This window comes from Arvicola amphibius, chromosome 2, assembly GCF_903992535.2.
Source record: "Arvicola amphibius chromosome 2, mArvAmp1.2, whole genome shotgun sequence".
Lineage (NCBI taxonomy): Eukaryota > Metazoa > Chordata > Mammalia > Rodentia > Cricetidae > Arvicola > Arvicola amphibius.
In genome coordinates this window covers 180,023,804-180,039,861 of record NC_052048.2, presented here as the reverse complement: position 1 = coordinate 180,039,861, position 16,058 = coordinate 180,023,804, and the positions used below count along the sequence as shown (strand labels likewise).

General features: G+C 39.6%; 1 protein-coding gene across 1 annotated transcript in view; it reads left to right on the top strand.

Moving 5' to 3' along the window:
• Positions 1-16,058, top strand: part of Chchd3 (coiled-coil-helix-coiled-coil-helix domain containing 3) — a 270,287-nt gene that overhangs the window by 94,110 nt on the left and 160,119 nt on the right. Inside the window, exon 4 of the mRNA XM_038320000.2 lies at positions 4,299-4,416. Within this exon, the coding sequence (XP_038175928.1) occupies positions 4,299-4,416 (118 nt within the window). The remainder of the gene's footprint in view (positions 1-4,298; positions 4,417-16,058) is intronic.

The following is a 16,058-nucleotide window of genomic DNA, read 5'->3' as shown; positions in this document are numbered from 1 at the left end:
ATTTCAGATGGCCATCTGTGCTCTCTGACTCGGGAGGGAGTGAGGTGAAGAGAGGACATTGCAGGACAACTGCCTTGCTAGGTGGTCACTGAATAAATCTGGTGGGGGTGCACCATAAAGAACGGGGGTTGTGAACATCCGGCAGCCTTTCTTTGTGAAGTAGTTTGTAGTTTGTGAAACAGCTTAAGTGAGTGGAAGAGGACGTTTTTGGTGGGGATGGTTTGAGAAAAGGCTTACAGAACTTAAAATATTCCAGAATAGTGCTTTCACTTCTAAAGGTATACCATTTATCTGAAATTCTGGTTTCCAAAATAATTTGAAACGAAACAAACATTCTTTGCAGAGGCAATTTTAAGCTTCTGTGATGCTTTGAACGCTGGCGCAGACCTGCAACTAAAGAAAATTCTTTCTGGGTGTTTCTGGACCCGTTGATGTTTCCTGTGCCTAAGTCAGTTTCTCTTTCCTCCTGCTCAGCCGGTGTCCTTCAGACATGAGCCTAATAGCAGCTCCATCCATGTAGCATCAGAGCAGCCTTGTTTAAAAACATAATGTATTTATCATTTATAATTAAGTTTCATAAAGGCAGGTACCGCTAGTCATACTTTATTGTCAGGATTTGGAGCCCTGTCTGTTACCTAGTGACTATTGAATGGTTTGGCAAATACGACATTTACTTTTTACCTCATGTTCAATTTTTTGTCTCATAGTAGAAATCTCAGAACCTCTGAAGAAATTAAGGCCCCCTTAATGAAATTTGTAATTCTGTAACATTTAGAGCGAATACCTTTATATCTCCTTCAAGAATTTTCATACAGTGGAGAGTAATATATCAACATCTGTTGTTTGCAAGTGTTACAAGGGACCCCCTGATTATGTAATAGGACCATTGGACTTTACGACAGAAAACCAAGCTTTATTAGATCACATCACCCAAATGCTGTGGAGCATGCGGATGTGTGCAGGGTCCCACTCCATCCTCCCTGAGTGTACAAGGTTGGGTTTCTCAATGTACAAGACATTCCTTATGCAGCTCTCATTGTAAAGATAAGCAAAAATAACTAAGAACTTTATTAGGCACGAAGTGGGGTTTTCCTTGTAGTCAGTTTGTACCAGTTTGTAGTCTGTCTTGAATCTCCAAGAGTCAAAGGAGTTAGACATTGATGTTTCTGAGTATTGGCACCCTTCTCTCGTAGGCCAGTTAGTGAGGCATAGGTTATTCACATATGTACTAAATGCAATGTGTTGGTAGGACCTTTTAGAGTCCAGCTTGTTTACCAGCTGTTTCTTTTATACCCCAAGACTTTCATTTTCTGTAGCTTTGGGCTCATTTTTGTCTGCGGTGGGATGTGACAGCCATTCAGTTAGTTATATATACTTTTAACAAATATTTGATCATCTCCTGTGGGTTAGGTAGCTGTAAGTACTGAGGATATAACATTCACAAAAATAGACCAAGCTCTTCCCATTCATGAACTTAGAAAGAATCCTATGAAAAGCAGGGCTCCATCGTTAGTAAGCAGGTAACTTTTTGATTCTAGAAGTTCTTGAAGAAAATTTAAAGAATCAAACAGGATTTTCTCTTGGCAAAGGAGGGGTGAAAAGGGGGGAGGGGAGCAAACCCAGAGTCCAAAGCTGCCACATGCACAGAACAAGCTGAGGTTTTCTTCACTGTGCTTCCATGTATTTCTGACACCCCAGCGAGGGCTATTACTATTATTACTTTGAGTTACTGACATTTGTCGCCTGTGCTAAATGCTGTGTTTAATGTACAAGGTAGATGTTCGTTGACACCAACCCGTGCTAGGAAGTTAACTGGTGTTTGCTAGGGTGGTGGGTGTAGTGCCTTGGCTTGGACCCAGAGTCCATACCCGGACTTTGTTTGTCATCATATGTAGCAGGCTGATAGGCTTTGCTTTCTTAAATGTTGAAGACTTTCATGCTAGTATGTTTGCTTCTTTGCTTTCACGTCTCAGTTTATGTTCCTCTGAGTTAAACCACTTATTTCTCCATTTGTAATTAAAATCTGTTTATGAGTAAATTCAACTAGAAAAAAATACTCATTAAAGTACTTTAAACTGGCTACACCAAACAGAACGATAAAATGTAGTTCCGTAGATTCATGATCCATGTTCATGAATCATTATCATTTGTTGATATAAATGCACATGTTTGTGTATGTGTGTACATCTGAAATGCCCAGCACACTTTTTGGCATGCAGTAGGTGATCCCTTAGTGATAACAATCTTGTTGTTTTATTTCAGTTTTCCATTACCATGTAAAATAGGCAACTTTTAAAAATGTGTAGTAATATTCCCATTAGAGTGCTTTAAATGCATAGTTTTGTAATCTGGTTCGACAACTTTAGCTATTATCAGTGTCCTCATGTGGACCACTCCATTTTGATGTGACGTCCTTTGCTATATCTCCTGGATGTATTTGTGTATCGAGCTTTGGTTTTCCAACTCATGCATGCATCAGAATCACCTGGGGGTGGCACATTAAAAATCATTTTGCTAGATACTCCTGGGTTTCTGATGCCTAGATGTCAGGTGCTGCTGGGAACTTGCATTTCCGCTGCTCCCCGGATTCACCTGCTGCTCTGTGGACCTCACTCTGAGCTCCTGGTCTGGCAGGCAGTGTGATCTGGAATCATTACCTGTCTGTGTCCAGTAGAGTTAGTGACTGATGCCATGCTGTATGCTTTTTATGAAATATTGTAGAGATCCTTGCTTTGCCTACACTTCATTGTACTTGTGGTTTAGAAGGTCTCATAGATTTCATAGTGGAGTACGTTTACATATGTTTTTGTTGTTCCTTCTTTGAGAAACAACAATATGTTTACTCTCTGAGGGAAGGGCATAAATTTGGAATGTATTTTACAAGATAATTTTATCTGTCATAATTTACTTCTAAGAACGCCCGGGTATCAGGATTGTGTGAGGGTTTACTATGCTATCAGGATGGTGTGACAGTTTAAAAGACTAACAAGAATTTTATGTTGTCTACTTCTTTTCTAGGGTCCTTTGAGAGGCTAACACCAAGTAAAATTTAGCACTCATCATTAACACTGAGAAAATTCCACTCAGAATGACACCAACATAACAATTTCACCTCCTTTTAAAGCGTAACTTACATCTTTGGGGATATGATGGTATAGAAGGGTTATTCTTCCACAAGAGAAAAGTCAATCAGAAAATCTTTGTCCATGAGATTACACTGAAATGTTCTTTTATGCAGTGCTTCTGAGTTCCTGTCTGTGCAAGCATTATAACAAATCAGTGCCAAAGTCATGCATCTTTATCATGTATGAGGGTGTTTTAGTAGATTGTAACTTAATATGGATCTAATTGTGTGAGAATATAGATCACCTTAATGCAGTTATAGCATTCATTAATAGAATTAGTAGTATTCAGTTCCAGGCACTGCTGCTGTTGTATTCTTGTTTCCCTAGACCATGTCTGGTGTTAATTGGAGGCAAGGGAGGTGGGAACAGACATTCCATCAGCCAGGACTCTGCCATTGAAGGCTTTGCCATATTTGCATATGGAGATTATTGGAAGATGGAAAGATACACTGTGTAGAGAGATGTCTATATGTTGCTAGTTAACTCCTGCTTTAAAGTAGGATTAAGAAGCCAGGGAATATAAGCACCTTGTGCACTACAGTGTCCTCTTGCTTAACACGGTGCCTGATTCATGTTCAGTAAGTAAGCATGTGTATATGTGCACGGGGAGCATAGCTTCTCAGCTGAGCTTCTTAGGAGTGCTGTCTGCCTTGGTGCTTGAGTCTGTGCCTCTTTCCCTGGGACTTAGGACTTACTTGTGGGCTAGGCTGGCCAGCCAGCAGGCTCCGGGATCCCTGTCTCTGCTTCCCAAGTACTGGATATAAGCATGCATTGCCACTCTGACGTTTTTGTGGGTGCTAGAGAGGATACTTGGGTCCTCATGCTCTTGTTGAGATCAAGTGGAGGCCCCAGAGATGGGACTTTTTGGGGAGAAGTTTTCACTTTTACTTGAGAACTTTTTTAAACTTGGAAACTGAATCAGTGACCTTGTCTTGGAATTCTGTTGATTTAAATGTGTGGGTCGAGGCTGTATAGTTTTGATAGATTATGGGCCAAGATGATTTTAGTTTTTGAAATTATGATTGTATATTTCTTTATATTTCATTATTTTATTTGACTTAAAGTAATGTCAACCAACAAAGTATTTTTCTAACTCGATTATGAAATAATCTAAAATCATTACAGTAGTTAAAATAATTTAAATCAAATTATTACCCTTTCTTGTCTTTTCAGCCTTAAGCAAGCCAGGGACCTAGAACGAGAGAGGGCCGCAGCCAATGAGCAGCTGACCAGAGCCATCCTTCGGGAAAGGATATCCAGCGAGGAGGAACGCTCGAAGGCAAAGCATCTGGTGAGTCTCTTCCAGGTTCCAGAGATGCCTTGCTCTCCGGGATAGACCTGAGGCTGGCAAAGCTAAGCATTCGTGCAGCTGTTAGTGTTGATAGCTGTAATGTTCATTTGGCTAGAAACTTCTTGAGTTTCTTAGGACATTAAGGGAGGTAACTTTACAAGTGTTGTAGTCAGGACCAATACAATCACATGCACAGGTCACATCTGGGGAAATTGTTGCTTGTTGGCTTTTTCCTCCCTTGACTTTATTGTCTCTGAAGCAGTGAGGCCGGCAGCCTGGCCTCCTTCTCTTCCTTTGCAGCCTCTAGGAAGATGAGTTGAGCTTTTATCTGTCACTCTCTGGACCCTAGAAAAGGGAAAAGTAAGCAAGGTCTTTGGAGAACAGTCTTTTAAAAGAGAATCAGAAGTTTCTTCAGTAAAATATTTGTTAATTTTAAGGATTATGTAAGTACTTTAAGATAAAAGATCATTAACAGAAAATTTCAAAGTCACTGTACATATTTTCTGACGTGAGTGTATATTATACAGGGGTGTGTTTCCCTCTGTAATGTTTTTCTCAAGGTCTCTTATATATAATTTGAAATTTGCATAAATGCTATATGTATACGAATATATTTGTAGATCACAGAACATTTTTTTCTGAAATGTAGTTTCTCATGATGAATATTATCTTCTGTATCCCTACCACTCATTAAACAGTGTCCTCTGTCAGATAAAACTTGGGTTCTTCTGGGTCAAGCCTCTAGCCTGGACTGCTCCGTCCCTATTTCTTCCTAGAAATGCAGATGAAACTGCTCAGGACGTTGGTCCTTGCTGAAACACGCAGGGGAGCCATAGAGGCTGAACACAAGGCCTTACATGGAGGATTTTGGATGTCGTAATTCCTCCTCATCAAGAAACTGAGAACTGCTGAGACTTGACGAGGAAAAGGCCCACCTCTGCTCTCTCCTGGAGTGTCTTTCTCTGCTCTGCAGTTACCCTACACAGTCGTTACTGTTAGGATGATTGACATCTTGTTCTTTCACTTTCTCTTAAATGATTGATGTTAATACTTATCTATGGTGAATGGTACAATGTGATAAATTACTCTGTGTATTCGAGTGTCTGATCAAATTAGCAGAGTAGTACACCCTCCCCCCAAGTCATTTTGAATTTCTTTGTGTACAAGAGTCTTAGAATTCTCTTCCAGTTCTTTGTGAAATAAATAAATTGCTATTTTTTTCCTCCCTTTTACCTTTTAGCCCTTTCTTTGAAAAGTGAACCTATGACCAGGTGCCATCAGAGGAATGAAAAGGGAAGTCAGTTTACAAACCCTTTTCTTAGTAACCAGTGTGGTGTCCAGGCTGCATGGGGAGGGAGGTGGTTACAGTGGAGGTGATAAACCAGAATGGCAAGTCCACCTTGGTCAGCACATGGTGCTTACTCATTGAGTGGCACTCCGGCAGCAAGGATCTGAAGGGAAATCAGTAAACTTAAAGGATGGCTGTCTCAGGGTTAGAGACAGAGTCTCAGCAACTCAGTTTCTGATTCCATCTGCTGTCTGTCTAAGCAAAAGTGTATTTTGAGTAAGTGGGAAAAATGTCAGACCAGTTGGTTGAGGGGTCATTTTCATTCACAGTATATCCTCACAGTCTGGAGACAATGGATGGGGGAGAGAGCAGGGTTAATGGTGCTCATTTTTTTTTTTTAGGAAGATACCAGAGGCATTTCTGGTGGGCATTTTTTTCTCTTCCATTTTTTGGTCCTTTGTTCCTTATCCCTGGAGCACTCTTCTCTTTCTGGCTCTTTACCTGAATTTGGATATACTGTCTTGTTCACCAGTTTAAGACTTAACCACTCAAAAGACTACATACATAGGCAAGTCATTAAAGAAGAATGATTTCACAAGAATCATGAAAGCATTGAAGGATCTTGTAGAACCTAGAGGCAACTCACATTGTGAATGGGACAGTATATTCAGCCTTTTCTGTTTGTTTTAGTCATAACCCAGCCTTGTGCCTGTTTTCACTTTTATCTAACTGCTGGTGTATAGATGAACCTGAATTGTAGGTACTGTTTGTAGCTCTTTCTTTTTGATTGTGGTGGTTTGTGGTATAGATGGCTAATTCCAGAGCTCACAACTGCTGCATCTCACCATTCATCACATTCTTGGCCAAAGAGTGTCCTCAGAGCACATAGGGAATAAGTAGGATTGATACAGTGGGTGATGCTCGCTCAATGGGTCTTTTCCTGTCTCGAATGTTCAGAGATACTCGTTCTGTTGTCATAACTGCTACTGGGTAATTCGTGATGCATTTGCTACACTTCTGCATTATCGGTGTTACTATAGACGACATATATTCACTGTAAAAATCAGAAAATCAATCCAGAAATACATTAAAAAATTTCATTAAGCTTCACCATCCACAGGTAACTATTAATATTTGTGTATTATATCTGTGTGTATGTGTATGCTTATTTACTTATGTGTGTTTGTGTATGCATGTGTATGATCATGTTAGTATCTGTGTGTGTGTGTGTGTGTGTGTGTGTGTGTTTGAGGGGGTGAGGTTGTCTGTGAAGCTAGAGATCAACCTTGAGTTTTGTTCCTCAGGTGTTGTCTACCCTTTTCCTTTTTTTCTCTTTTCTTTTCCCCTCCCTCCCTCCCTCCCTCCCTCCCTCCCTCCCTCCCTCCCTCCCTCTCCCCCTCCCTCCCTCTCCCTCCCTCCCTCTCCCCCCCTCCCTCCCTCCCCCTCCCTCTCCCCCCCCCTCTCCCCCCCCCCCCCTCCCTCCCTCCCTCTCCCCCTCCCTCCCTCCCTCTCCCGAGCTATTGGTGTGAGCCTGGCTTTCTTACATGAGTTCTAGGGAATTGAACTCAGGTCCTCATGCTTGTGTGGGAAGCACTTCATTGACATGGTTATCTCCCAATCTGCAGTCTATGTTTTGAAGATTTATTATGTTTACGGTATTCTGTCTGCATGCATGCCTGCACACCAGAAGAGGGCATCAGCTCTCATTATAGATGGTCTTAAGATGCTATATGGATGCTGGAAATTGAATTCAGGACCTCTGGAAGAAGCTCTTAAACTCTGACTTATCTCGCCAACCCCAAAATCTATTTTTTTAACTAATTCTGTTTGTTCATGTCCTCATGGTTGCATGGCAAACACCTTGCCAATTAGACTATCTCCTGACCCCAATACTCTGTTTTATTTTTTAATTCTTTTTGCCTTATATTGAGTTTGTCTGTGATATAAATGCATTAAGTTTTGCTAAGACATTTATGTGTAGGTGTTTTTCCCAAAATCTTTTATAGTCATATAAAAATTTATACATTTGACAGATATTTAGATTGTATGTTAAAAGTTTTTGTACGAATACATATATTTTTGTATGTTTACCATTCCTTAATTATTGAGTATATTTCAATTAGTTCCCCCAATTATTAGAATAAGATATTACAGAAAATATAGAAAATGCAAGGATGATAAGTATTAGCTAAGAGGCGACTGAAGTCAGGAAGGCTGTGAGCCAATCTATGCTACATTAGAAAGTTCTATGCCAACCTGGGCTACATAGTAAGAGTACATATTAGGAAATGAAACACCATTGTCAAGCCTGTAAGGCTGCCACCTTCTGTTCATAGAGATAGGAAGTTCTCTTTGCCTCTTCCATCCACGTGTTCTACAAGCTGTAGGGTGTCAGAGTTTTACCTCCTGCTGCCTTTTGAAACAGAGTCTTGGTGTGATTCTGTGCCTTCTCTTGTTATTTAGTCCCATGATTCCCTCTTGAGGCAGGCATCGTCAGAACCCATGGTGAGTTGAGTGGTCTTATGCTGTGAGTCCTAGGTCTCTGTCACTGCTCTTTACGTCATGAGTCCGTGAGCGATGGACAGCTTTGTTTCTTTGTTTTGGGCCTCTATTTGGAATCTAAGTGTTACAGACTGTAGAAAAGTAAACTCTTGAGTTTCATGTATTTGGATTAATTAGAAAACTTTTGTTTAGTCATACCGAAGTGACATTCTCAAAATGTTTGAAGCCATAGGTGATTTATATATTGGATTTAAAAAAATTTGGTATATATGTATATAATCTTTATCTATCTATCTATCTATCTATCTATCTATCTATCTATCTATCTATCTATCTATCTATCTATCTATCTATGTCTTTCTGATGAGAAGACCCTGTGTGTGTGAGTGCACGTGTGTGCGTGTGTGTGTGTGTGTGTGTGTGTGTGTTGTGTGTGTGTGTGTGTGTGGCTAGGAATTGAGCCCACAGTACCCCCACACACCAAGTCCAGTTTTGGACTTTACAGTATTTTGGACCTCACATTTTTGGATACACTCAGCATATATTGTGAAATAAACCTACTCTTGTCTCACTATGTTCTTCTACTCATCAGTGTTTAGTATTGAATCTGTGTTTTCTTAGATATAAGTGCCAGGCTTCCTCCTCGGTTGTCCTAGCAGCTGGTTTTGGTGAAGCTCTTTGAAGAGCAGAGTCATGATGGTCCTGTTGCTGAAATCTTAAAATAGGTCCCAATCAGCAGTTTCCACTTTGGAGGACTTGTTTTAACTGGGGAAACTCTTAAGCCTGATCTAGAAAGAATATACTGTTCCCTCTCTATTGTACATGACTAGTACCAGAATTTTAATCAGATTTTATCCAGATGTTTGAGAGAGGCCACCTACTGGTGACTGTGCCTGCCTGAATGACAGTGAGAGTCACATGGACGGTATAGCCTTCTAGCAACAGTGAAGGGGCCCTGTGATGAGAGGAGATTAGTGAGAGGATGGGACCAAGCCACACGTAAGGGTAGTGTAGCTTGACATTTGCTGTCTTTTAGGTCCTGCATTCATAATCTCGTATTTGCTGTGCCATTTGAATTTCTTTTGAAATTAAAGAATACTAGGCCAATTTTGGACTTTGCAATTATATTTGATTTCTTTCTAAAAATGCCAATTAAAAATAGTGATTTGATCTTTTTTCTGTCTTATTAAATTGTTGGTTTAATGCTAGTCATCTCATATTCACCACAGAGCTGTTCAGTATTTTCTTTTTTAAAAAAATCTGAACTTTAAAGCAAACCTTAATTTACATGTATAAAAGCATTTACTTAAGTATTCTGGGTCCTCTGCCCCTAAATGTGACAGGCTTCCTTCACCCTTACAACTGATGTTTTTACTGCATGTTTCCTATATGCAAATTACTCTGGTAGGTGCTGAGGAGTGTAAATGAGAAAGAAAAAGTCTTGTCCTTCAGGAGGCCATGACGGGGGTGGGGGATGGGGGGAGGTTCTAGTTCCCTGTTTCCATTGATCAGTTTTTCTCTTCAGGGTTCTCTGTTTCTATAAATGTCATCATACAAGATGCTGGATTTGTTTATGATGCCTTCTTTGCTCATTTTTTTCTCTACATGTGGACCTCCCCTCCATCTTTTCTCTCTTGCTTCCTGATTGGCTTTCATATCAAATACCACCTTCTCTGCTTTCATGTTGTGCTGTGTGTGTGTGTGTGTGTGTGTGTGTTTGTTTGTGTTTTAAATCTGGTTTACACTTTTGATAAAAAATATATTTTGGGAAGATATCAGTGTTTAAAATCAATCTTTTAAAGTTTATATATCTTATTAATTCATGCTACTTATAGTATGGTAAGAATTTTTACTTTTTTTTTTAAACTCACTGCTCTGTTTGCATTCATTTAATAGTTGTTTAAGTGCTTGCTTATGCCAGGTATCAGCAGGCAGAAGTTGATATTGTTGACTGAATAACTGAATGTGCTAAAGTCCCAAAAGTAAGAGGAAAGGACGTGAACTTTCTAGGGAAGGGAGCCTGAGGTGAATCCTAAATGCTGCTCAGGAATTGCCCTGAAGGTTTAAGAGGAGGGGCTGTGTAGTATTCTATCTTGTAGGCATGAGCGCACATGCACGGGGATGGCGGTCACAGCCCATGTTGCTGGGGGAAGCACAGAATGAGAAGAGTGGCGGAATGAGAAGCAGCAGTCAGCAGAGCTGAGGCTGTGGAGGACACGTATGTCTGTGAGGAACACCGCCCTGAGTGCATAGGAAAGTTAGGAGCATGCTTCCATAGCTCAGTGTGTGAACAAAGGGTCAGGGCTGGATGCTTAGAGACCGGGAGAAGGCCTCCTGATTAGAGTGTTGCTTACAGAGCCAGAAAAGAGAGGTCTAAGAAGGATTGGAGATTTAAACATAAAGCAAAGAAAACCAGCCCACAAATCACAATCCTAGAGAACCTAGACAACAAAGAGGACCCTAAGCGAGACATACATAGATTTAATCTACATGGGAAGTAGAAAAAGACAAGATCTCCTGAGTAAATTGGGAGCATGAAAACCTTGGGAGGGTTGAAGGGAAAGGGAGGGCGGGGAGAACTAAATAAAAATAATAAAAAAGGATTGGAGAAATAATTTTACGGGGTCTTCAGGTTTGAAGGATTGAGAGACAAATCAAGACACTTGTAGCAGGTCTGACAACTTGAGTTTGATCCCTGAAACTCAGATGGTGGAAGAAGAAAACTGTCTACTCAAGCTCTTCTCTGCCTTCTTCATGTGTGCTGTGGGGCATACAAACGCTTATAAACACACGTTCTCCTCTCACCCTCTCCATCCCCCCAAGTGAGTAAATAAACACAATCAATAAAAGACTATAACATTTCTAGTGCCAGCAGCTCTGTATGATTAAAAAAACAACAAAACAGTTGACCTCACGAAGTGTCCAGAGTCAAGTGTACACCCATGTCTTTATTCAGCATGTCTTGTGTGTAAGGTTCTATTAATTGTGGATGTGAAGGCAAAGTAGGCCCAGGAGGTCTTCCTCAGAGTCTTTAGTGTAGTGTTTGTTGGGAGATCAAAGGTCATTCTTATAATTTTGGCCTTTTCTTTTTAAACTTATTATTTCTGAATGTTTAACCCTCATACTGTTGAGAAAAATAACACAGAGAGTAGAGTGGGTGAAAGCACAAATTGCATTTCTGCAAACTTAAGTAACTTTCACCAAAATGTCACCTTTTTGTCTTCAGTGCACCAGTGAAGCAGTCAAGAAGAATTGATTAATTTTGTGCTGTGTGCTTTTCAGCTCTGTGTTTTCTTTGTGCTTCAAACTGCTACAGTTTAAATTTTATGGTAAAAGAGAAAAAGATTTTGGGTATGGGGAAAAATGACTATCACAAGAAGTGGATAAGAATACCACTGCTGCCCGGATGTGAGTCAGGGTCTGGGCCAGGTGTAGGGTGCCGCCCAAGCTGTGGCTCTGAAGCCACTGCCGAGGTCCTGGCTGCAGAGTGCTGTAGAAGAGCACCAGTGATCGCTGGGATGCCTACTATCATTGCCAGGGAGGTGAAGTTTCAGGGTAACACTGGTTATCTTGGGTTTTCTTATTGAACACTTAAAAAAAGCTTCCCCCTAACTATTTTGGAGGGGTATAATCTAGGTATCTGATTATCATCTCCTTTAAGTTCTTCCCATGGTCATACCACGCACAGGTTTTCTTGCCCTAGTTGTTTGGATATTCCCAGTGTACTGGTTTGCTTTGCTTGCAAGAAGTAGAGTTAATGATTTTGAGCTTTTGAGGACTATTTAAATAAACAATTTCCACCCTATGTTTCATGCATTTGAAGCTAAAGGTACAGATATTTTCCCCAGGTAAGAGTAGGATCTAGTAGGACCTGCAAGTCCCCATTTTCCTAGAGCTTGCTCAGTTAATAGTTGACTAGGGACTTCAAAGGGCAGCCTCCCTGAAGGTGAGAATGGAGGCATGCTGTGTCTGTGTTCTTCCTGTGCAGTTGGGTTCAGTAGGCCAGCACAGTCTCCAAGATAAAATATTCACATCCTGTTTTCTCCTTTTATGTTCATTGTTAACCTGTGCGATCCAGCTTCCAGCTTATTATGGTAGCAGTATAATTGTCACCTGGAATGTGCATAGTGCCATGAAGAGATTGTTGATCTAATGTTCTATGGAGTGGCAGGCAGCTGCAGGTCTCTTTGCTGTTACTCTGTGCAATGAGATGAATGTGACTCAGCCTACCAGTTTACCTTTATGTGAATGAAGTGCCTAAAGTGGGTAAGACTGCAGTTACAGATACAGGCCCTCATTGTATGCTTAAAGCTTATTGTATGCCTATCTTTCTTAAACATTTATTGTTGAATCCCCTACTTTTACAGGTAGACAAAAATACCTAGGATCTTATTACCAAATATCTTTGGGGGAAGTATTATAGTGCAGAAGGAAGTTTCTGTCCTGCGTGGTCCTGCAGCTGTTCAGTTCCAAAGAAACACACAGAGACCTGTTATTAACTATAAACTGTTTGGCCTGTTAGCTCAGGCTTATTATTAACTAGCTCTTAGAACTTAAATTAACCCATAATTCTTAGCTGTGTTTAGCCATGTGGCTTGGTACCTTTTCTCAGTGCAACATTTTCATCTTGCTTCCTCTGTGTCTGGGTGGCAACTGCAGACTGAGGCTTTCTTTCCAGAATTCTCGTCTGGTTGCCCCACCTATATATACTTCTTACCTGACTTCTGACCAATCAGTGTTTTGTTAAACCAATACAAGTGACAGATCTTTGCAGGGTGCAAGACCATTATCCCACAGCATTATATTGTGTTGATTGGATATTGAGGACCTGGAGGTGGAACATGGCAAAATGTCCCCATAGTAGAGGAGATTACACACCTGTCAAAGCTGGGGAGCTTTCCACTGAACTCAATGTAGAAGTATCTGTTGTTCACTCAAACGGCAATGATCTTGTTGATTAGAGAAGTCAGCGAGGATGAACATAATGCTACTGAAGTTGCTGGGGCCAGTTAGTCATACACTTCTTAGAATACACTGTCATATTTTCATTTTAAATGCCATTTTCAAAATTCATCAAGTTGCTTGTAAAACATTGGATGAGAGCAACTTAGTTTGAGTGCTATTTTAAATGTTAGGTCGGCCACAAATAGCTTGTTGACATCCTATCACTTGGGTTGTTATTGGTGTCCAGGTGAGATATCGAGAGTACCAAGTAAAAATCCATAGGTAACTGTGGTAGAGGGCTGGTTTTGCTTCCATCTCTTGATAATGACTTGGCATTTATGGTTAATATATTTGCTTCATAGCCTGGTTGTAAATGTACTGTCATTAGTGCCTTGGAATTTTATTGAACTGGCACTATAATTTTATTTCCTTTTGAAGAGTCCAAGAACTATGGCCCTCTGTTTGCTTTAACCTGTAAGAAATCAGAAGTTTAACATAAGCGTAATCAAGTCTGTCAAATCCCTACAGACCCTGAGTTTTGCACACTGGTTGAGCAACTGTGTTCAACAGCAGTCTTTGCAGTTTGCCTTCACAGCAAGTCTCACCACTGTCAGTGGATGGTTTCCAGCCACTGAGGGAGTCCGTTGTTGCTGACTCTGATGTAGTCCATGTGCAATGAGAGCTACTTGCATAATGGATATTAACGAACATTTCTGCTCTGTCTCTTTTCTGCATCCTAAATCGAACTGACTTACGCTTTTCCTTTGTTCTTGATGATCTGCTGACATATATGTAGGGATGTTTATTCTGTGGTTATGGAGAGAAGAACAGTATTGCAGTATTCCCTTGTAGCCCTATAGACATGCTTCATTTTCCTCCATTATGACTTCTCTTTTCTTTACTAACTATAATTTAAGGATGATTTCTCCTGAAAATACTGAGGGGCAGAATTACCAGAAGAAGTAAGGCCTCGTTCTCTGGAGAGCAGGAGTCTGTTTACAGACCTGCAGTATTTATTACATACCTCATTTAGTCCATTTATCATTTTAATAGAAAAATGAGTCATTTTAGATGATTCTGAAGTAATTCAAGGTAAGCTACATAGCCCTAGGCAGAATATGATTTACGCAGACAGCACTACGCTATTTTCCAAAAACCATAATGGAATGGCCATCACCGATAATAACTTATGATTACTTATGGTAAACTTAGGAGATGTCTTCATTGTCACAGAAATTTGTTGATTAAACATTTAGAGTTTTCTGGCTATTTTTTCCCCCATTCTTTTATGACAGGAGCTTCTACCAACTTCCATACTCAGTACCTAAAGATCCTTGCTTGTTCCACATACAAACTTCAGGATTAATATTTGGTATTTTCCTGATGAAAAAGATCACAGTGTCATGGACTAGTTTTATTGGCAGAGGTTATAATATCAGACCTTTCAATATACATTTTCTGTTTAGAAATTAAACATCTTGTATTTAGAATTTCTTCATTTCACTGTGTGCACCTAATTTAAGTTCCATCGGATTTTAACTTTAAACACCTTTCCTTTGGATGCGTACTGGACTCCCTGGAGCACAGCCAGCTGATCTCCTGGCACCCAGGTATAAATCTACTTAGTACTGTAAAGCAGACATGTTCTACCACTGCCTAAAACCACAGCCCAAACAATTGAAGTTTATGTTGCTATCATTTAACAGAAACTTTCAAATCTAGCATCTTACTTGGTAGATTGTGTGGGAGATCATGCGTCACACCTATTGATGACTAAGAAAATGTTCAAAGAAACCATCAACCAAAAAGTTACACAAAACCAGAATCTGGGTTACAATGCAGATCTCACAGTTTTTATCTTCGGCACAGTTTCAATAATTAATTAATTTTAGTTAATTGTTATTTTAGCTTTTAGTGAAGTTGATTTTTTATATTAGAAAAGACTCGGATTATAGAGGAACAGGCACATGATCAAAACAAGAATTACAACTGAAGGCATAAACAAAATATGTAACTAAAATGATATGTTGATGTACATGTACAGTAAGTATTAAAATATGGTATTGTGGGTTACTTGGACTAGAGGGCAGATGGGCTTAACCTCGTGGCCAGTTTGAGTGTTGTCTCCTCTTGGAGGAGTGTATTCATAACCATTGTATTAACTGGAACTCTGGATAACCTGTGTAACATCTAGGCATTGAGTTGTACACAATAGAAATAAAGTCTGTAAATGTTAGTACAAAAATAGTTACCTTAGGTGAATCTTTACATTTACTGGAAGTGCTTAATTTCTCTGTTTCTTTTTATATTCATCTAAAATTTTTTTTTAACTAAAACTCTCTTGGTGTTGTGTACCATACTTCTGGAGAAAAGAATGATTTAATTACAAGGGACCTGGCTTGTCTAGTTTTCATTTCTTTGGAATACATGGACAAAGTATTTTTTGTTGTGGTTTTCAACAGTGCAAAATCTTTGTAGAAAACGAAAGAGATGAGTCCTTTTCTTATTGTTTTGGTGACAGTATGTTAATTTAGGAGAATAAAGCACTGTTACTGTAGTAGATTATTTTGAAAAGTAATTATATGTATTAGCAGTGTGTACTTTTCACATAGGATGGATTCTGTTAATTTCATGGTTTTTTAAAAATTGAATTTTAAGAGAAATTTTAGATCTATATCATAGGGTTGTCTTATAAACTGAAACTCTGAATAGAGTGATAAATATTGCCATTGACTATTTTGGAGATTAGTTAAGTTGAAAGGAGATGAAAAAAGCAAAATAAAACTGTAGTTATAGACTCGATGTATTTTTCCAATTGCCCCTTATAATTCCAAAAGGACTCTATTTCAGAAATTAACAGGTGAGGATATATACACATTGCTAGATAATGTATATATGGTTGTATAAT